General features: G+C 40.0%; 2 protein-coding genes and 1 pseudogene across 5 annotated transcripts in view; 2 read left to right on the plus strand and 1 right to left on the minus strand.

Annotated features, from left to right (window-relative positions):
- DNASE1L3 (deoxyribonuclease 1L3) overlaps positions 1–21232 on the plus strand; it is a 969732-nt gene that overhangs the window by 470069 nt on the left and 478431 nt on the right. The window lies entirely within an intron of this gene.
- Positions 1–21232, plus strand: part of DENND6A (DENN domain containing 6A) — a 53485-nt gene that overhangs the window by 26969 nt on the left and 5284 nt on the right. For 2 of the 3 annotated variants that reach the window (XM_080675130.1, XM_080675132.1), the window contains exons 6-15: positions 228–333; positions 934–1013; positions 4572–4622; positions 5395–5450; positions 7059–7181; positions 8167–8262; positions 10440–10534; positions 12651–12716; positions 12805–12869; positions 14227–14316. In XM_080675130.1, coding sequence (XP_080531256.1) covers positions 228–333; positions 934–1013; positions 4572–4622; positions 5395–5450; positions 7059–7181; positions 8167–8262; positions 10440–10534; positions 12651–12716; positions 12805–12869; positions 14227–14316 — 828 coding nt within the window. The remainder of the gene's footprint in view (positions 1–227; positions 334–933; positions 1014–4571; positions 4623–5394; positions 5451–7058; positions 7182–8166; positions 8263–10439; positions 10535–12650; positions 12717–12804; positions 12870–14226; positions 14317–21232) is intronic. The other variant, XM_080675131.1, reaches the window with a different exon arrangement.
- Positions 11009–11327, minus strand: LOC308251543 (large ribosomal subunit protein eL33-like; annotated as a pseudogene). Its single transcript has one exon. The product of its transcript is annotated as a large ribosomal subunit protein eL33-like (transcript).

Below are 21232 nucleotides of genomic sequence, written 5' to 3' on the forward strand. Positions count from 1 at the left end.
CTTTTTATGTTCTTAAAGTGTAGTAATAAGGTTAAAACTTTTTGTATTCTGCGATTATAGTTTTATGTTTCCTTTTAACCATATACTGTAAAAGCCTTTTTATTTCAAAATCCACACTTTTTGCTGAATTTAGATTGTTAGTAATTGCTGATGTAAGAAATTACAAACTTAAATTATAATCATTAGCAAATTTAAAAAAAAACACCTTGTTTCTTTTTTCCCTCCAGTCCTTGGTTTTGATCAGCAAACTACCTTATATTCATTTTTTTCACACTGTACTCAAACAGATAGCACCAGAGTATTTTGAAAAGAGCAAACCTTATTTGGAAGCAGGTAAGTTAAACATTGTGTGACTTAAGTAGCTTTATGAAGGAGTTTTAAAATTTTTACTGGAAATGGTCTGATAATAATGAAGTTGACCTTTTAAAAATTTAGTTAAGAATTTTATGGTGGGAGAGAGATGTAAAACTATTCTTCTGGCATCTTTACCTAGAAACACCAAAAACTGTATCATTTATTATCTCCATTTGCACCATAGGACAATAATAAACAAATATTGAGTTGACATTTCTGATACTTAGTACTGTTAAATAGAAATCCTTATGCCACTCAATACAGAGAGAAGGCCTCTGCCAAGTGGTGTGCTTTTGTAGCTAATTTTAGTAGTAATAAATGAATAGAAAAACTCCTTTAAACCTATTATTTGGTTACTTTAAAAAATATATTAACCAATTTTATCTTAGCAGAGGTGTATTTCTGGTGAAATGTAAGATGTTTTCACTGCTTTTATTTTTCTTTTACCTCTTTTCTTCCAACCTTACCAGTATATTTGTCCTGCCCTATAGAAAGTAGAGTTCTAAAATCTAATATGCTGTTTTTCATATTTTAATATTTCCATTTATACTAAGGAAGAATTTTATTATGTTTTTACAGCTTGTAATGATGTTGATCGATGGCCTGCCCCAGTGCCAGGGAAAACATTATACCTGCCTATTATGGGGGTGGTAATGAAGGTAATAGCTTATATTTCATTCGTCTCCTTTTTAAAAGATCTGTAAGCGTTCACACACGAGTTTTGCTTTTTAACTTCCTAATAACATCCAGTCTTGTTATTGCCTTCACTTGTTTATTTATTTTATTATTTTATTTTATGTGAGGAGTTACAGAGATACCAATTCATCCTGCTGCACAGAACCATTAGTCACACAACTCCAGGGGCACCAGTCCCATCTTCCTGTAAAGTTTGCATGACGGGGGTCATCCTATCCTATATAATAAAGAGCTAATATGCGAATGGTTGTCATGCCCTCACACCGTAAAGGCTCAGACACTCAACACTGTGGAGAGAGGAATGGGGACCAGCCAGGCTGCGGCCTGGGCAAGGAACAAGCCACCCGCCCGCGGTCCTGGTTGCCAGCGGCTTTGCCTGTGCCTGCGGCCTGGGAGAGGGACAAGCCACTCGCCCCATGGTCCCGGGCGCCTGCGGCTGCAGTCCAGGGCAAAGCCACCCACCCACAGTCCCCTGCAGCTGCAGCTGGCCCCGGACGAAGCCGGCCCAGGTCCTGGGTGCCTGCGGCCAGCCAGAAGGAGGGAAGCCTGGGTCCTGGGTGCCTGTGGCCAGCCGAAGGAGGGAATCCTGGCTCCCAGCTGTGGGGCAAAGCAGAGGAAGTTAGGGGCAATCAGGCTGGTAGGGGAGCAGTTAGGGGTGATCAGGCCAGTAGGGGAGCAGTTAGGGGCGATCAGGCAGGTAGGCAGAGGAGTTAGGGGCAATCAGGCAGGCAGGCAGGCAGGCGAGCAGTTAGGAGCTAGCAGTCCCAGATTGCAAGAGGCAGTTGGACATCCCCCCGAGGGATCCAGGATTGGAGAGGGTGCAGGCCGGGCTGAGGGGACCCCCCCCCCCCCGTGCATGAATTTCGTGCACTGGGCCTCTAGTCTATTTATATAAAAGCCTAAGTGACTGTTTGACCGGTAGCTATGACATGCACTGACCACCAGGGGGCAGATGCTCAGCGCACAAGCATGGAAACGTGGAACAGACTGATGAATCTCAGAGGGAAGGAGGGAGGGGGGAAGGCAGGAAGAGATTAACCACAGATCTTATATGCATACTGGAGGCCCAGTGCATGGATTCGTGCACCGGTGGGGTCCCTCAGCCTGGCCTACGGGGACCTGGCCGAAACCAGCAGTCTGACATCCCCATAGGGATCCTGGATTGCAAGAGGGTGCAGGCCAGGCCAAGGGACCCCACCAGTGCATGAATTTGTGCACCGGGCCTCTAGTTTTTATATAATACATGTGCATGTAAATGCCACCTAGAGCCCTAACCGGTTTGGCTCACTGGATAGAGCATTGGCCTGTGGACTGAAGGGTCCCAGGTTCAATTTCGGTCAAGGGCATGTTCCTTGGTTGCGGGCACATCCCCAGTGGGAGGTGTGCAGGAGGCAGCTGATTGATGTTTCTGTCTCATCGATGTTTCTAACTCTCCCTCTCCCTCTCTGTAAAAAATCAATAAAGTATATTTAAAAAAATAATCCTATCTAATAAAAGAGTAATATGCAAATTGACCGTACCTCTGCTATACCCACAAGCCACGCCCTCCAGCCAATCAGGAGCAAATATGCAAATAAACCCAACCAAGATGGCTGTGGCCACAGAGAGCAGGACGGAGGCTTGGGTTTTCCCGGCAATGGAGGAAGCCAAGCTTTCTGCACACCCTGGCAGGCCCAGGCCTCCACTCCAGGCTGCAAAGTTTCAATTATAGAAGATAAATAAATCCCAATAGAAATGGCGGCAGCCACGGAGCTGGAGAGAGCAGGAGGCTAGGGTTGCCCCGGCGATGGAGGAAGCCAAGCTTTCTGCACACTCTGGCCTGCCTTGGCCTCCACTTAAGGCTACAAAGTTTCAATTATAGAAGATAAATAAATCCCAGATACCAGGGCCTCCGCTTGGATCGCCAGGGGGTGTGGCCGGCCTGCAAACCATCATAGGCCCCTCGCCTAGGCTGCCCCATGCCCCAAGGGAACCCCCACCCTGATCCGGGACACCCTTCAGGGCAAACCAGCTGGCCCCCACCTATGCGCCAGACCTCTATTCTATATAATAATCCTATCTAATAAAAGAGTAATATGCAGATTGACCATCACTCCAACACACAAGATGGCTTCCCTTATGTGGTCAAAGATCCTGCCCCCATGTGGACACAAGATGGCCACCACAAGATGGCCAGCAGGGGAGGCAGTTGGGAGGGACCAGACCTGCAAGGGAGGGCAATTGTGGGCGATCAGGCCAGCAGGGGAGGACAGTTGGGAGGGACCAGGCCTGCAAGGGAGGGCAGTTGGGGGTGATCAAGCCTGCAGGGAAGGGGTGACAAGGCTGGCAGAGGAGGGAAGTTGGGGGTGACGGGGCCTGCAGGGAAGGGCAGTTAGGGGGGACCCAGGCCTGCAGGGGAGAGCAGTTGGGGAGTACCAGGCCTGCAGGGGAGGAGAGTTAGGGGTGACCAGGCTTGCAGGGGAGGGCAGTTAGGGGAAAACAGGCTGGCAGGGGAGCAGTTAGGCATCAATCAGGCTGGCACGGGAGTGGTTATGGGGTGATCAGGCTGGCAGGCAGAAGTGGTTAGGGGCAATCAGGAAGAAAGGCAGGCGAGCAGTTGGGAGCCAGCAGTCCTGGATTGTGTGAGGGATCCCAGATTGGAGAGGGTACAGGCTGGGCTGAGGGACACCCCGCCAACCCCGTGCACGAATTTTGTGCACTGGGCCTCTAGTAATAATAATAAATGCCACCTAGAATTCTGCTACTTTATGGCTCTCCAGAGATGGGTGGTATTGCAACATACTTATAGGATCAAGTATGAATTACTACAAATTAAAAGAAATTAGGAAAGCCATTATGTTTTAGTCTTAAATGATCTTAATATGTAATGTCAGACCAAACATGTCCATCCTAGGGTATTGTTCCCTATTAAATTTTCTTACCTTCATTTTCTAAAATGAATTTGCATTTTGCTCTCAGGCTTTGTATGAATGTGCTCTAAGTGCTTTTGCATTTAATTTTCTTGTTGGACTTATTTTTGGCAGTGCTCTCTTAAATGTTCTCTTTTCTGTGTTTTGTTTTTTTTTCCTGGGAAATTATCAAAAGTAATATTTGTAGCCCTGGGTTGAGCGTTTTCATGATTTCCTATGGGATTTATCCCATAGCTTGGCAAGCTTGGAAGGGTGTGTTTGGGTGTGTGTATATTAATGAAGCAAAGATTGGAACAATAAACTGGAAGCGGTATGAAGTTGATGTCCCTTTTCTGTTTTTTAGCACATTTGCTTCTCATTGGTTTAGTGATTTCTGTGTGTATGGGAACATGGAGACCTTGGTGCATTTACCTTTTGCTGTGACTGAAAATAAATATGACTTCAGTTTTTTAATCTGACATAAATACCTTGTTTTTATGGCTTTTTAGGTAGTGCTAAGTGTACCTTTTTAGCAGCAGGATAGAGCATTTCTGATACGTCTGTGGTGGGACTGGGAAATTATATAAAAGACATTCTTTTGTTACCAAGGTTAATTTCTTCTTTCTCTTTAAGGTACGGATTCCCACATGTCATGACAAACCTGGGACAACTCAAATAGTGCAGGTAGTGTGGTACTGTGGTAGAATAAATCAGCACATAGAGTCTCTTTAACAGACATTTTAAACTAGCAAATGCAGTCTTGGATTTATGATATAATTCTGAATATTACTGAAATATCCTATTAAATAATATTTTAATGAACTGATAATAAACTTCCTAATGTTTCTCAGATATTTTTCTTGTTCTTTCTTTGGTAGATACTGTTGAGAACTCAGAATTTATACTGTAATTGTGAGGACAAGGGGAAAGTAAATATTTTTTTCAGCAAGATTTAATTCTAAAAGGCCTCTTATAGAGTGGTCAGCAGACTTCTGGTTTTAGCAAATTCAATCAAAAGGATTCTGTAGTTATGATTGCCTTTCATTTTTCTCAAAGCTACATCTGTTCTAGGGTGGAGTTGAATTTTTTCATCTGAGACATTTTAGCTAGTATATTAGCACTTCCATTGTTTTTTGAATTGAATAAAAATGGAGAGCAGTAGGAAAGCTAATTTTGCCTGTTATATATATCATATAGTATTATGGTAGTATTTCATACAGTCGCGAATTTATATGGCCATTAAATTAATGCTTTAACCATGTAATCTGTGTTTCCTTGATCTTCTGCTGTCTTAGGGGAGATGGGTCAGATCCACTTTCTGTGGCTTTTCCTAGAGGAAGAGAATCTTAAAAGATAGGGCAATATGTTTTTTGATCATGAGATAAATAGGTATATTTTAAAAATCAATTTCTGTACATTTTAGTGACATCTCTATTTCTTCTTTTCTATCTCTTAGGCAGATACACACATATCGGTTGTTTTATCTACTGTTCATGAAGTGGATCTTTTCAGGTAAAGAGTAAAAAAATTTTAACTGCTTTTGCTTTATGATGTTAAATTTCTTTAGAAAATGGATGTTTATATATGAAATGTAGGAGAAAACTGGAAAATAATCATGCTTCACCCTGACTGCATGTTACAAGCTTTGGTATTATAATGATGTAAAAAAAAAAAATGCACTTATTCCCAGGTCTGTGTGGCTCAGTTGGTTGGAGCAGCATCCTTACACCGAAAGGTGGTGGGTTGGATTCCCGGTCAGAGCGCGTATCTAGGTTGCGGGGTTTAATCCCTGTTTGGGGCATGTACGGGAGGCAACCGATCGATGTTTCTCTTTTTCCCTCTTTCCCCCGCTTCCCTCTCTCTAAACTCAAACATCCCCCAATAAGGATTAAATTTTTTTAAGTGCACTTATTTTTTTAGAGATGCACTTTTAAGTATTTTGAGGTGAAATGTGATGAGGTTTGTGTTTTATTTTAAAGTACTCCAATAAGAAAAAGTAAATGAAGCAAAAATAACAAAATATTGTTAACACAAGATGATACATATAAGGGAGTTTTTACACTATTATCTTTATTTCTCTGTATGTTTGAAACTTTTCCAAAATGCAAAACTAAAATTAAGTGCAGATAATCTAGCACTTAAAAAAGAAAGAAGGAAAAAATACCAATGTACTTTACACAGAGCAGCTAAGTAAGAATCTTTGAATTGGTGCCCACGTTCCAGCTCCCAGGTGGTTCTCATGTGGAGCCCAGCTTGAGAAACCACTGTTATAAATGAGCAATTACTAAGTACTAATACATATAATCAGAAGTCATGTGAAAGACTTACAGTGAGTTTTGGTTTGATTTGTGTGTGTGTGTGGGGGGGGGGGGGGGGTTTGTGTGTGTGTGTGACCTGCATGGAATACTGCTTCAAAGATTATTAGTTTTATATGTTAGATTTGTTTTATGTACTGGCCCTGGCACAGCCCAGTAACCCTACTTTTAGGTATTTACGCAATAAAAATGAAAACATACCTACACAAAGACCTGTATGCAAGTGTTTATAGCAGCTTTACATACCAGCCTAATATTGGAAATAATGCAAATGTCCATCAACTGGTAAATGGATAAACAAAATGAGATATGTGCATGTGCATGGAATACTACTCAGGGATTAAGAATGAACTATTGATATATTATGGATGACTCTCAGAAGCATTATATTTAGTGAAATGAGCTAAATTTTTAAAGAGCTACTTACTGAATGATTCCCTTTATATAATATTCTGGAAAAGGCAAAACTATAAAAATCAGGCCTTTTTTTCTTTTTAAAGATATGATTGATTTTATTTTGAGAGAGAGAGAAAGGGAGAGGGGAGAGAGAGTGAAACATTGATGTGAGAGCCTAATATTGATCGGCTGCCTCCTGCATGCCCACTACTGGGGATCTAGCCTGCAACCCAAGCATGTGCCCAAGCTAGCCTGCAACCCAATCAAATTGGCAACCTTTTGGTGCAGGACACACCCAACCAACCCAGACACACCAGCCAGGGCTCAATGTGAAGTATTTAGAATGATTACATGGGAACTTAACAAGTTGGGTAAATAACAATGTTCCTACTGTGTAAACACCTTTCAGGTGTTTTTTCCCAGTTTTCTTTCATAGTCAGATGCTTTGGGAACTGGTGCTGTTGGGGGAGCCCCTTGTGGTCATGGCACCATCACCTTCAGAGTCTTCGGAGACTGTATTGGCACTTGTTAAGTGAGTACATTTGGTTCATAATGGTGATAGTTGTAGCACTTTCCCATTTGTTATTTGCTGGTACATTTATTGCATTGATCCACACAAAGAAGTTAGTGCTTATTATAGCACCAATTTATGGATGAGAAAATTAATCAGGCTTTATGAAGGCTGGAACCATATTCTTGTTTTTCTGAGCAACAAGCACATTCATTTACTTATACCAGTGATTTCCAACCCATGTGCCAAAACATGCAATACCTGACTGTTTAGTCAGGGGCACTGACCTCTTTACCCTTCGTTTGTCAAATTAAAAAAATGACAACAGCCAACACACCTATAGCCATTTGGTGTGAATGAATCAAAATTATACCAGTGCTCTTCCTTTCAGGAGCACGCCCACCCAGCCCCCGCCCCGTCCCCCAGGTGCATTACCTTTGCCTTTCCCTCCCCTAAGCTTCAAGGTCCCTTCTTTTGCTTCTGTAACTTGTTTCCTGAGCCTCTGCAGCCCAGCTGGCTCGCTTCTACCTCTGTAACTTTCTAAATAAACTTTCTCTTATAACTTGAAAAAAATATATACCTTTTTATTTTTGTCAGAGCAGCAAAAATATATTTTTTGGTATGCCGTGGAATTTTAGTAATTAGTTTATGTGTGCCATGAGATGAAAAGTTAAAATCCCTGACATACACAAAGTTGAAAATCCCTGACATACACAAAGTTGACACCTGAAAAATATTAGGTATGTGAATTGTCAGTGTCTAGTAAAAGGCATATGATGGAATCAGAATTTCACCTTATTTTTTGCCCCAAGTCCAATGTCCTTTCAGTATGCCCTTTCACATTATGTATTTCCATTTGGTTTCTAGTTTCCTGAAATGAGTTTGCCATTTATTGACATAGATACATTATCCCATTAGGAGTATACTGTGTATATGGATGTTTTATGCTTATTGAGCAGGGCCTTTAATTTCTGTGTCCTTTGTTTTACATGTCCTTGCTCTACAGCTGTATTTCTCCATTGAAGTACTTCAGTGATTTCCGACCTTATTTCACTATTCATGATAGTGAATTCAAAGAATATACTACTCGTACTCAAGCCCCGTAAGTAAACAAAGAAACTTTTATTAACCAATTATTACCTTTATAAACTGCAGAATCATTTTTGGTAGTAATTTAAAAGTTTAAATTTTGAACTTGTTGGCAGACTGATTTTATAAAGTAAGGTTTAAGGAACTGCTGGTTCACATTTCCAGAGTCAGCATCTTATTTTCTTTGAATGATTTATTTTATTAGTGGGAGCTATATTGTCATTAATAGCATCCAACTGTACTGTCAGTTCTATCTTCTTTTCATACTTCAGGATCTCTTGTAGTATCAGTTATCTCTTGCTCTATAATTTCCTTTTTCTTCTTCTTCATTGAATTAGCATATAAACATGAATATTCTTCCTACTCTGTAAAAGGGGAAAAAATATCTTATTCTTTCTCTTTAAGCTCCTGCTCTGTTACTCATCTTCTTTTCATAGCTAAGTTTCTAGAATAACAATAAAAACCTCTGTTTACTATCTCCTTTTCTTGGCTTCCTGGTTGCTTCTCAGTCCATTGCATGTTGATTTCTCCATCTCAACTGACGTTGTTCTTGCCCAAGTCAGTAAGGCCCTTCTCACTGCTTGACCCTGTGCATACTGTATTGCCTCATTTTCCCTTTCTTATAACATTTAAGCTGTTGACCTTGAAAATATTTTAATCCTTGATACCACTCTTACCTGGCTGTCTGGTGGTGCATCTCACTCTCCTGTGCAGACTTTTATTTCTCTGCCAACCTTTTAGATGTTGGTATTCTTCAGTGTTGTGTTCTGGATTCTGATTTTATACTAATAATTCTTTCTGTACTATCTTATCTGTACTCACGACTTCTGTTAACACCTATAAATTGATGACTGAAGTTTATCTTCCTAGTCAAAATCTTTATAAGGTCCAGACCTATATATCCAAAATTTAAAAAAAAAAAAATATATATATATATATATATATATATTTTTTTTTTTTAAATATATTTTATTGATTTTTTACAGAGAGGAAGGGAGAGGGATAGAGAGTTAGAAACATCGATGAGAGAGAAACATCGATCAGCTGCCTCCTGCACACCCCCTACTGGGGATGTGCCCACAACCAAAGTACATGCCCTTGACCAGAATCGAACCTGGGACCCTTCAGTCCGCAGGCCGACGCTCTATCCACTGAGCCAAACTGGTCAGGGCTATATCCAAATTTTATTTATTTTTTTTAACCACGTTTGCTACTTGAACATCTAATGTCACTTAAAACAAAACATGTTCAAAGTTAATTCTTTTTGTTTCCTTTTTTTTTCCCCCTAATCCCAAGCCTCTTACTATTTTCATGAATGCTATTACTTTTTGCTTAGTTATCAAAAACTAAATTGTCATAAGTTTCTCCTTCTTAATAGGGTGCACATCAAGTTTTACCAAATTCTGTCAATTCATCATCCTAGTCTTTCCAGAGTTCTCTTCCCAGTTCTCCTGTCTCTTTTCAAATTGGCTGTTGATTTTTCTCAAACCTCTTCCTCTCCTTATAGGATATCTTCTAAATTTTCCATAGAGTAGCCTTTCTAATAAATACATTTTCATTCATGTGGCATGGCTCTACTCAGTTCTCTAGAAGCTTTCATTTGCCTACAAGATAACATCTAAACTTCTTAGAATATTAACTTGGTACTTAATGATCTGGCCAGTATCTGCCCAACTACTTTTATTTCTACTTTGTGCTCTAGAAATGCTGAACTATTTGTAGTTCCACAAACAGATCATGATCTCACCTCATTGCTTTGCACATACTATTCATTCTCCTGCAGCACCTTTACCACTCTTATCCATTTGGCAAAGAACTCTTACTCATCTTTCACATCTTTGTGCAAATGTCATCTCTTTGATGAGGCCATCCTTTAATCCCATGGTAGACATAGTGTCTCCTTTGTAATGATTGTACATTTTTTATCACTTTCACTATTTTATCATTTCTGGCATCATAATTCAGTATGTATCCCTTTTAACTGTATGCTTTAGAAAAACTATGTCTTCATCTTTATATGCTTAGTGCTAAACATGGTGTCTGGCATGTAGGTTATATGTAATACATTGAATGAAGGAAAAGATAATCTATGGTTCACTCAAAAGAAATTGTAAACTGTTCTTCACTGATGGAACATTCATCTTTCTCTCACCTCTTTTTTTTTTCTTTTTTGTTTTTGTTTTTATGTAGGCCCTCAGTCATATTAGGAGTAACCAACCCCTTTTTTGCAAAAACACTTCAGCACTGGCCACACATTATTCGAATAGGAGACCTTAAACCAGCAGGTAAAGTATAAACTCGGTGTTATGCTTTTTAATGTATAATGTGGCGGAGCAGGTTTATTTCTTCCCCTTTGTTTTTACTTTTTGGTTACTTTTTAATTATGTTGATGGCAGTCTTCTTTGAGGCAATCTGAATAAGGGCCTTTGGAGAAGAGCATAACTTCTCACTAAAATATGCACGTGTAACCCATCATTCCTCCTACCAAAAAACGTACTTAGTATTATAAACAAGGAATGAATTATAGCAAAATGAAACCTCAAAAACAAGCTACTTTTTATAAATAGCCCAATTAAAAAGGGATTTCCAATACTTGACTAAGTATTATACATTTCTGTGATGCTGGTATTGATTAAAGAAGTAATCAAAAGGTTGTGCTTTCCTTAAGAAAATAAGATATACATACCTTGCTCATGGTGGCTTTTTCTTTTTTAAATAAGATAACAAATCCACTTTTACTTGTTTTCTTTTCAATAAATTTAAATTCTCAAGGAGTACAGCATTATGTGGATTCTGTGTCCAGTGGCCTTAGCAAGATGATTGCTTCCAAATTTGGCACGAACCATGCCACTATTTCCATAAGCACGAGTTACCTTTCCCCAGATTACTCAGTTTGCCACCAGGAGTCACTATGTTGTTCTTGGTTTTGTACATGTAAACATCTCTTGCCTAAATAGAATTCAGTTTCATTTTGAGCATGAACACCTTTAATTTTAAGAAAACGGTATGCTCGCTCTGGTTCCAGAGAGCCTACTTATATCCAGCAGTAATGGCCTTGGACCACAGCCTTCCAGACATACTTGTCGTTTTAGAAGTCCTGTTCCCAGCAGGCCTCCACCAGCTCCAAGATGGTGGAAAGAGCCAGGGTAGCTGTTTTAAAGGTGTTTTTAAATGAATACATGAATTCTGCGGTTGGAAGTTTTATACATCTAGGTAATTTAATGGTACCTCTCACATTCCTCACTGGACATTCCTGAATTTTTCATTTTATTATTATATCTTGCCAGCTAATATTCTTGCTGATCTGAGAAATCCCTTCAGGCAGGTGAAGTTGCCATTTAAAAGACCTAGGACCAAGGGAGGGGAAGGAAAGGCTAGAGAAAGGAAAAGAGAAAGAAAGCCTGTTATATTTCATGTGCATATGACAATTTTAAGTGTTGATCTTGAGGTATTTTTCTGCCAGTTAAAAGGGTGGTTTAGATTGTAGCTTCTCCAGATCTCAAGGCTAGAACCCCACTGCATATGCTGCAGGAATTGTTTGTTCACAGCAGCCCTGCTCAGGAGACCTGTTCACCTGTGAATCAGACCTGGGGTTGTGGCATACGCTATCACCACCTCGTGGCAGTGTAAGTTCCTACAATGCAAAAGCAGAGGTGTCAGGGGGGAAAACACCTTTAAATACTTCTGCATTCTAATTTAGGAGTTATTTTAATTCCATTTACTCTTAAAGGGTATTTTATGTGTATTGGCACATAAATAATAAAGGTACAACCAGTGCAAAAAAAAATGAATTTTCAATATTATGTACTTAATACAAATATTTTAAATTACAAGTTGAGTGACAAAAAGGGAACATTTTAAGTAATGATAGACATTAATAAAAGATCAAGTACCTATTGTATGTAATTTACACAAATTACTTCTGTAATGTAATAATCCATATTGTCTTTAGCCAGTTTTAAAGTACCAGTAATAAACTCTTGAATATATATATTTTGTTGTTGTTATTAATCCTTACCTGAGGATATTTTTCCTATTTATTTATTTGAGAGAGTGGACGGGAAGGGGAGAGACAAAGAGAGAAATATCTATGTGAGAGAGACACATCAATTGGTTGCCTTCTGCATATGCCCCAACATGTGCCAGGGATTGAGCCTGTAACTGAAGTATGTGCTCTAGATTGGAATTGACCCATGACTCTGCAGTCCATCTGCCGACGGTCTAGCCACTGAGCCAAACCAGCTAGGGCAAACTTTTGAATATTAATTGATGTTAGGAATAATATATTAGCTACAATATCCCTGACTAAGTAATAGTCAGCAGATTATTAATCTTATAAAATTCCAGTTTTGTGATGTGAAATTTGAATAACTCTAAGAATCTTTCTAATGTATCTTTCAGGTGAAATTCCTAAGCAGGTTAAAGTGAAAAAATTGAAGAACCTAAAGACTCTGGATTCTAAACCTGGTATTAACTTTTATTAATTTAAAAATATATACATATTGGGCACTTGTTAAAAAATAAGAACTTACTGCTTACCTTGTTTTCTTCTTAGGAGTTTATACTTCTTATAAGCCATATCTAAATAGAGATGAAGAGATCATAAAGCAATTACAGAAGGTAATAATTTGCTCATATTACTAATTTAAATTTCCTTATTTAGTTATGCAATATATAACTAGGCAATTTGTGCTTTATATATAACTAGAGGCCCGGTGCACGAAATTCGTGCACTGGAGGGCGGGGCCCTCAGCCCGGCCTACGCACTCTCGCAGTCTGAGACACCTCACTTCTTACTGCCCGCCTACTCGATGCTCCTTAGCGCTGCCATGGAGGCAGGAGAGGCTCCCGCCACCACTGCTGCAAGCCCAGATTCTGGCTGAGCGGCACTCCCCCTGTGGGAGTGCACTGACCACCAGGGGCAGCTCCTGCATTGAGCGTCTGCCCCCTGGTGGTCAGTGTGCATCATAGCGACAGGTCATTCTGCCCTAACGGTCGCTTAAGTTTTTATTATATAGATAATGTGAAATGAGGTTTCTCTTTTGAAACAATGCTTCCTAAAAATTAGGAGACTACAGTAGCAGCAATTAATGGGCAGGTACAACTACAAACCAGTGCTAGATACTTGGAAGTTATAGTGAAAAAGTGGACTGTGCCATGAGGTAGCTTAGCATCTAATGCAGTATAGTTAGCCTTTTTTGGAAAATATAAATAGTATTGATACAGTAGTTATGAAATAAATACAGTCTTTGTTGTGAACTGATATTTTTAAGTATGGTGAATAGTTTATGTCTTTTTCTAAGGATTTTTTTTCACAGTATATTGTATAATGAATTTTAGATTAAATTACATCAAGATGAAGTTACAGAGTTTGTTTTATATCAAGTAATATATATATACTAGAGGTCCAGTGCACAAATTCGTGCACAGTTGGGGTCCAGCCATCCCGCTCCGATGGGGGCCCCTTGGGCTGGGCTGGTGGGGGGGCGGCGCGGGCTGTTGGCTGGCCAGCCCTGCCCCTGATTGGTGTAAGGGGGGCCTAATCAGGGGCCGGGCCAGCCAGGGGGAGAGGACGCAAGTAGTTGGCTGGCCAGCCCTGCCCCCAATAGAAGTGGATTGAACTGGCTGGGGGGAGGGGCCACATGCAGTTGGCCGGCTGGCCCTGCCGCCATTTTTGTTGGGATTTATTTACCTTCTATAATTGAAACTTTGTAGCCTGGAGTGGGCCGGCCAGGGTGTGCAGAAAGTTTGGCTTTCTCCATCGCTGGGGAAACCCAAGCCTTCCTCCTGCTCTCTCCGTGGCCGCAGCCATCTTGGTTGGGTTAATTTGCATACTTGCTCCTGATTGGCTGATGGGCGTGACTTGTGGGTGTGGCTTGTGGATGTGGCAGAGTGGTGGTTAATTTGCATATTACTCTTTTATTAGATAGGATTCTCTGATACAAGACTATAGGTTCTTACTGTTTTCTCTTTTAAGGGTGTACAACAGAAACGTCCTTCTGAGGCTCAAAGCGTTATTCTGCGACGTTACTTCTTGGAGTTGACACAAAGCTTCATCATTCCATTAGTAAGTTAATATATACATTTGCTTAATTTAATGATTTGTTGAAGAGGATATGAATGTTTTTCCCATCCAGCAAAACTTTATCTTAGGTGTGTGTTTTGTCTGCTCATATGTTTAGTGATGAATGAAAAATAGAGCCCTTGGTGGAAAGGAGTTATGTGGGGATAAAGAGAGACATCTGTAATAATCTCAACAATAAAGATTATTAAAAAAAAAAATAGAGCCCTTTTAGATGGAAAATGATTCTGTAAGTAAATAACATCCACAGAAAAGCTACTTATATCTGACAAAATAGATTTCAAGATAACAAGAGACAGACACTTTATAATGATAAAGGGGACTCTACATCAAGAAAACATAATATATACCCCCAACCAGGGAGCACCAAAATATTTAAAACAACTCTTCACAGAACTAAAGGAAGAAACAGATCAAAACAGTCATAGTTGGGGAATCTTAATTTTTCACAGAAAGCTCTAGACAGATCAACCAAACAGAAAATGAATAAAGAAATATCAGCCTTAAATGAAACACTAGACCAAAGGTACATATTGACATTTACAGAACCTTTCATCCCAGAACATCAGACTCTACATTCTTCTCCAGTGTACATGGACTATTCTCAAGGATAGACCATATGTTGTGTCATAAAACTAGCATCAACAAATTTAAAGAGATTGAAATTATATCAAGCATATTCTTTGACCATGATGTCTTGAAATTAGAAATACCAGTAAACTGCAAAAAGGAAGTAAAGAAACCTACAAATTTGTGGAGATTAAACAACATACTACTAAAAAAATGACTGTGTCAAAGAAGAAAGAAAAGATGAGATCAAAAGATATAAAGAGACAAATGAGAATGACATTACAACATGTCAAAACTTCTGGGATGAAGCGAAAGCAGTAATAAGAGGGAAGTTTATATTGTTAGAGGCGTTTCTCACGAAACAAGAAAAATCTTAACCTAACATTACGTCTTGAAGAACTAGAAAAGGAAGAACAAAGCAACCCAACATCAGCAGAAGAAAGGAAATAATAAAAATTAGAACAGAACTGTGCCAAAACTGGTTTGGCTCAGTGGATAGAGCATCGGCCTGCGGACTCAAGGGTCCCAGGTTCGATTCCGGTCAAGGGCATGTGCTGTAGTTGCGGGCACATCCCCAGTGGGAGGTGTGCAGGAGGTAGCTGATCGATGTTTCTCTCTCATCGATGTTTCTAGCTCCCTATGCCTCTCCCTTCCTTTCTGTAAAATATCAATAAAATATATTAAAAAAAAAATTAGAACAGAACTGAATGAAATAGAGAACAAAAAGACTATACAAAAAATTAGTAAAATAAAGAGCTGGTTCTTTGAAAAGATTAATAAAATTGACAATCCCTGGCTAGATTCACTAAGGAAAAAAAGAAAAAAACCTATGTAAACAAAATGAGAAATGAGAGAGAAGTCACTGCAGACATCATAGATATACAAAAGATCATACTAGAATATTATGAAAGAGTATATGCCACCAAATTCAATAACCTAAAAGAAATAGATGCGTTCCTAGAATTATATAATCTTCCTAGACTAAATCATGAAGAATTGGAAAATCTAAATAGGTGAGTCAGTAGCGAAGAATTTGCAACAACCATCAAAAACCTCCCCAAAAATAAAAGCCCATGATCAGATGGCTTCACCAGTGAATTCTACCAAATGTTCAAAGAAGATTTAAAAGCTATCCTTCTCAAACTCTTCTAAAAAATTGAAGAAGAGGCAATATTTCCTAACACATTCTGTGAGACCACTATGACCCTGGTACCAAAACCTGGCAAAGATAACACAAAAAAGAAAAATACAGACCAATATTTCTCATGAACACGTGCAGCAATCCTAAACAAAATACTAGCAAATCGAATACAACAATACATCTAAAAAATAATATATCACCATCAAGTGGGGTTCATTTCAGGGCCACAAGGATGTTTCAACATAATGCAAATCTATCAGTGTAATACACCACATTAACAAAAGGAAGGATAAATATCATGATCTTATCAATAGATGCAGAAAAAAGCATTTGATGAGATACAACATCCATTTATGATTAAAACACTAAAAATAGAAATAGAAGGAAAGTACCTCAACATGATAAAGGCGATCTATGATAAACCCTCAGTTAATATCATACTCAATGGTAAAAAACTGAAAGCTTTTCCTCTAAGAACAGGAATAAGACAAGGATGTCCACTCTTACCACTCTTATTCAACATAGTGCTGGAAATCCTAGCCAGAGCAGTATGGCGAGAGAAAAATAAAAGGCATTCAAATAGGGAAGGAAGAAGTCAAACTGTCACTCTTTGCAGACAACATGATTCTGTATGTAGAAAGCCCTAAAGACTCCACCAAAAAACTATTCGAAACGATAAATACAGTTAAGTTGTAGGATACAAAATCAGTGTGCAAAAATCCATTGCCTTTCTGTATACTAACAATAAAACTTCAGAAAAAGAAATGAAAAAAAAAAAAAACAGTTGCTTTTGCAGTTGCAACCAAAAGAATAAAATACCTAGGAATAAACTTTAACAAAGAACGTGAAAGACCTATATACTGAAAATTACAAAGCATTATTAAAAGAGGTTGAAAAAGACACAACAATATGGAAAAATATTCTGTGTTCATAGATTGGAAGAATCAACATAGTTAAAATGGCCATATTACCCAAAGCTATATACAGATTTAATGCAATCCCCATCAAAATCCCAATGTTATTTTTTAAAGAAACAAAACAAGAGATCATCAGATTTGTATGGAACCACAAAAGACCCCGAATAACCAAAGCAATCCTGAGAAAAAAGAACGAAGCTGGAGGTATCATGCTACCTGACTTCAGATTATACTACAGAGCTACAATAATCAAAACAGCATGGTATTGGCAGAGAAACAGACACACAGATCAATGGAACAGAATAGAAAGTCCAGCTATAAAACCACAGGTATATGGACAGATAATTTTTGACAAAGGAGCCAAAAACGCACAATGGAGTAGAGACAGTCTCTTCAATAAATGGTGCTGAGACAACTGGAAAGCCACATGCAAACGAATGAAACTGGATTATAGTTTGTCCCCATGTACAAAAATTAATTTAAAATGGATCAAAGACCTAAATATAAGACCCGAAACAATAAGTTACATAAAAGAAAATATAGGTACCAAATTAATGGACCTTGGTCGTAGAGAACATTTTATGAATTTGAACCCAAAGGCAAGGGAAGTAAAGGTAAAATAAATGAATGGGACTATATCAAACTAAAAAGCTTCTGCACAGCAAAAGAAACTGACAACAAAACAAAGAGGCAGCCAACCAGATGGGAGATGATTTTTGCAAACAATAGCTCCGACAAAGGTTTAATTTCCAAAATATATAAAGAACTCATAAAACTCAACATCAAGCAACCCAATCAAAAAGTGGGCAGAGGACCTGAAAACAGCTCTCCCAAGACGATGTATGAGCAGCCAATAGATATATGAAAAGCTGTTCAACCTCACTGGCAGTTAGGGAAATGCCAATCAAAACTACAATGATATACCACATCACAGCTATTAGAGGGGCCAGTATCAACAAGACAAGCAATAGCAAGTATTGGAGAGGTTGTGGGAAAAAGGGAACCCTCATTCACTGCTGGTGGGAATATAGACTGGCACAACCACTATGGAAAGCCCTCTGGCGATTCCTCAAAAAATTGAGACTAGAGCTACCGTACGACCCAGCAATCCCTCTCCTGGGTTTCCCTCCCGGAAACCTCAATATCATGTATTTGCAAAGATATATGCACCCTTATATTCATTCCAGCATTATTCACGGTGGCCAAGACATAAAAACAACCAAAATGCCCTGAGATAGAGGACTGGATAAAGAAGACTTGGTACATATACACAATGGAATACTACTCAGCCATAAGAAAGGATGAAATAGCACCATTTGCAACAACATGGATGGACCTTGAGAACATTATACTAAATGAAATGAGTTAGTCAGAAAAAGCTATGAACCTGGGAGGGGCAGGGAAAGGGGAGGGGGGGAAATGGGAGATACCTGTAATACTATCAATACTTTAAAAAAAAAAAGCTAAGAACCATGTGATTTTACTCATATATGGGATATAAAACTGAAACTTGTGAACATAAACAGCAGCATGGTGGTTGCCAGAGGGAAGGGGGTTGGGGAAAAGGGGGGGGTCCTAATATATGGTGACGAGAAAATTTGACTTGGGTGGTGGGTACACAGTGTAATATACACATCTTGTAACATAGAAACCCACACCTGAAACCTATATGTTCATGTTGACCAATGTCACCCCAACCCCAATAAATTTAATAATAATAAAAAAAAAAATAGAGCCCTTTAGCCCAGCCAGTGTTGTTCAGTGGTTAAGCATCAACCAATGAAACAAGAGGTCACCGGTTCAGGGCACATGTCCAGGTTGCAGCCTTGATCCCTGGTAGGGGGCATGCAGGAGGCAGCCAGTTGATGTTTCTCTCTCACTTCTTTTTCTTTCTCTCTATCCCTCTCCCTTCCTCTCTCTAAAATCAATAAAAAACATATTAAAAAATTGAGTCCTTTGCGAAAGATCTGGATTCTCTGTTCTTGTAACTGTGTAACTTTGGGAAGTCACTTTCTTTCTTTTACCCTCAATTTTCTTACTTGTAAAATGTGGTTAATTCCACTTTTCCTAAATACCTTTCAGGGTTGTTGTGAATATCTTAAATGACATAATTGTAGTAAAATGTTATATACTTGTTGCATTTTGCACCATAATAGGTTATCCTGTGCTTCTTTCTCTGATTTTCTTTTTTCTTATTTATTGATTTGAGAGAGAGAGAGAAACATTGATTTGTTGTTCCACTTATTTATGAATTCATTGGTTGCTTCTTGTATGTGCCCTGACCCCAGGGATTGAACCTGGAGCCTTGGCATATAGGGATGACACTCAAACCAACTGAGCTACCCGGCCAAGGCCTTGATTTTATTTCTTGAGCACAATTTGATATGATAGCCATGAAACTGTAGCTCCATTATAACTTTGTTTTTTTTTAATATATTTTATTGAGTTTTTACAGAGAGGAAGGGAGAGGGATAGAGAGTTAGAAACATCAATCAGAGGCCTCCTGCACACCCTCTACTGGGGATGTGCCCGCAACCAAGATACATGTCTTTGATCAGAATCGAACCTGGGACCCTTCAGTCTGCAGGCTGTTGCTATATCCACTGAGCTAAACTGGTCAGGGCCATTATAACTGTTCTTACCTGTCCATGATCTTTTCCTCAGTCTGAGGCCTGGTGCACGAATTTGTACACAGGTGGGGTCCCTTGGCCTGGCCGGCGATTGGGGGGCCGGCCAGCTGCGGGGAGGGACCATGGGAGGTTGGCCAGCCTGGCCCCCTGATCAGGGCCAATTGGGGAGCTGGCCGACTGGGGTGAGGGACCGCAGGAAGTTGGCTGGCCGGGGGGAGGGCCCGCCGGAGATTGGCCGGCTGGGGGGAGGGACCGTGGGTGGTTGGTTGGTCAGGGGGAGGGACAGCCAGAGGATGGCTGTGGGAGCGCACTGACCACCAGGGGGCAGCTCCTGTGTTGAGTGTCTGCCCCTTAGTGGTCAGTGCGCATCATAGCAACCGGTCGACTGGTCATTCGGTTGTTCAGGCTTTTATATATATAGACTAGAGGCCCGGTGCATGAAAATTCATGCACTGGAGGAGGGTCCCTCAGCCCGGCCTGCCCCCTCTCACAGTCCGGAAGCCCTCAGGGGCGGGAGGCGACCTGGCAATCAGGGAAAGGCGATGCCCCATCACATCTCTGCTGCTGCCACTGCCGGCAGCACAAGCCTCAACTGGCCCTGGTTACCTGAGCCTCGGGCAGCCCTGGGCAGCTGGGCAGCCGCCATCCAAGGCTTGCCTGCATCTCAGGCCGGCCTTGGGCGGCTGTGGGATTGAGGGGACTGGGGGACTCCGGAGGCAGGCATGTGAAGCGGCGAGCCCAGCCTTGCAGCATGCCTGCCACCCCGACGGGGCTGAGGGGACTGGGCACCGCCATCTTGTGGCTGTGGGCGCCGCCATCTTTGAGGGCGGGGCAGTCAATTAGCATATCCCCTCCTTATTGGCTGTGGGCGCCACCATCTTTGAGATGGCGTGAGGGTCAATTAGCATATTCCTTCTTTATTAGATAGGATAACTGAATGCTATGGTTATTCCATGAGATTCAGTGGAAATCATTAAAACACTACATGAAGCCTCACAGTATCAGGCAGTACCATGATGTGGTCCTAGTTTGGAGAATGGATCAGAGAGAGATTCCATGTAGTTATTAATGTAAAGTAATAGTTTGAATACTATATGGGAGTAAGGTGGAGGTCTTTGCTATTATGTTTTGGGAAAAAATATTCTTTCTTGGTCTGGATTTCAGTTTGTTTCTTTCCATTTAAATTTTTTTAAGTAAATGAACTTTTTTGTAGTGCTTAAGAGCATGGGCTGAAGTCAAGTAGACCTGAATTTAAGTTTAAACTGTGTGACCTTGGGCAGGTCTTTCAAAGCCGTAGATTCCCAATAATACCTGCCACATAGGAAGGTTGCGAGGGTGGAAAGAGATTATACATTTAAAATGTTGAGTGTATTTTCCAGAACATAGTTATTCAATAAGATTAATTATTATCATTAAAAATGTATAGTACTGGCTTGGGGCAGCTCAGTTGATTAGACCATCATCCCAATATACCAAGATTGTGGGTTCAGTCCCCAGTCAGGGCACATATAAGAAGCAACCAATAAATGCATAAACAACAAATCATTGTTTCCCTTTCCCTCTCTTTCTCTCTTCTCTTCCTCTCTCTAAAATCTATCAATAAAAAATGTTTTTTAAAAAAGTGTAGTTCCTTGGATTATCTA

This window comes from Plecotus auritus (assembly GCF_963455305.1).
Source record: "Plecotus auritus genome assembly, chromosome: 6".
NCBI lineage: Eukaryota > Metazoa > Chordata > Mammalia > Chiroptera > Vespertilionidae > Plecotus > Plecotus auritus.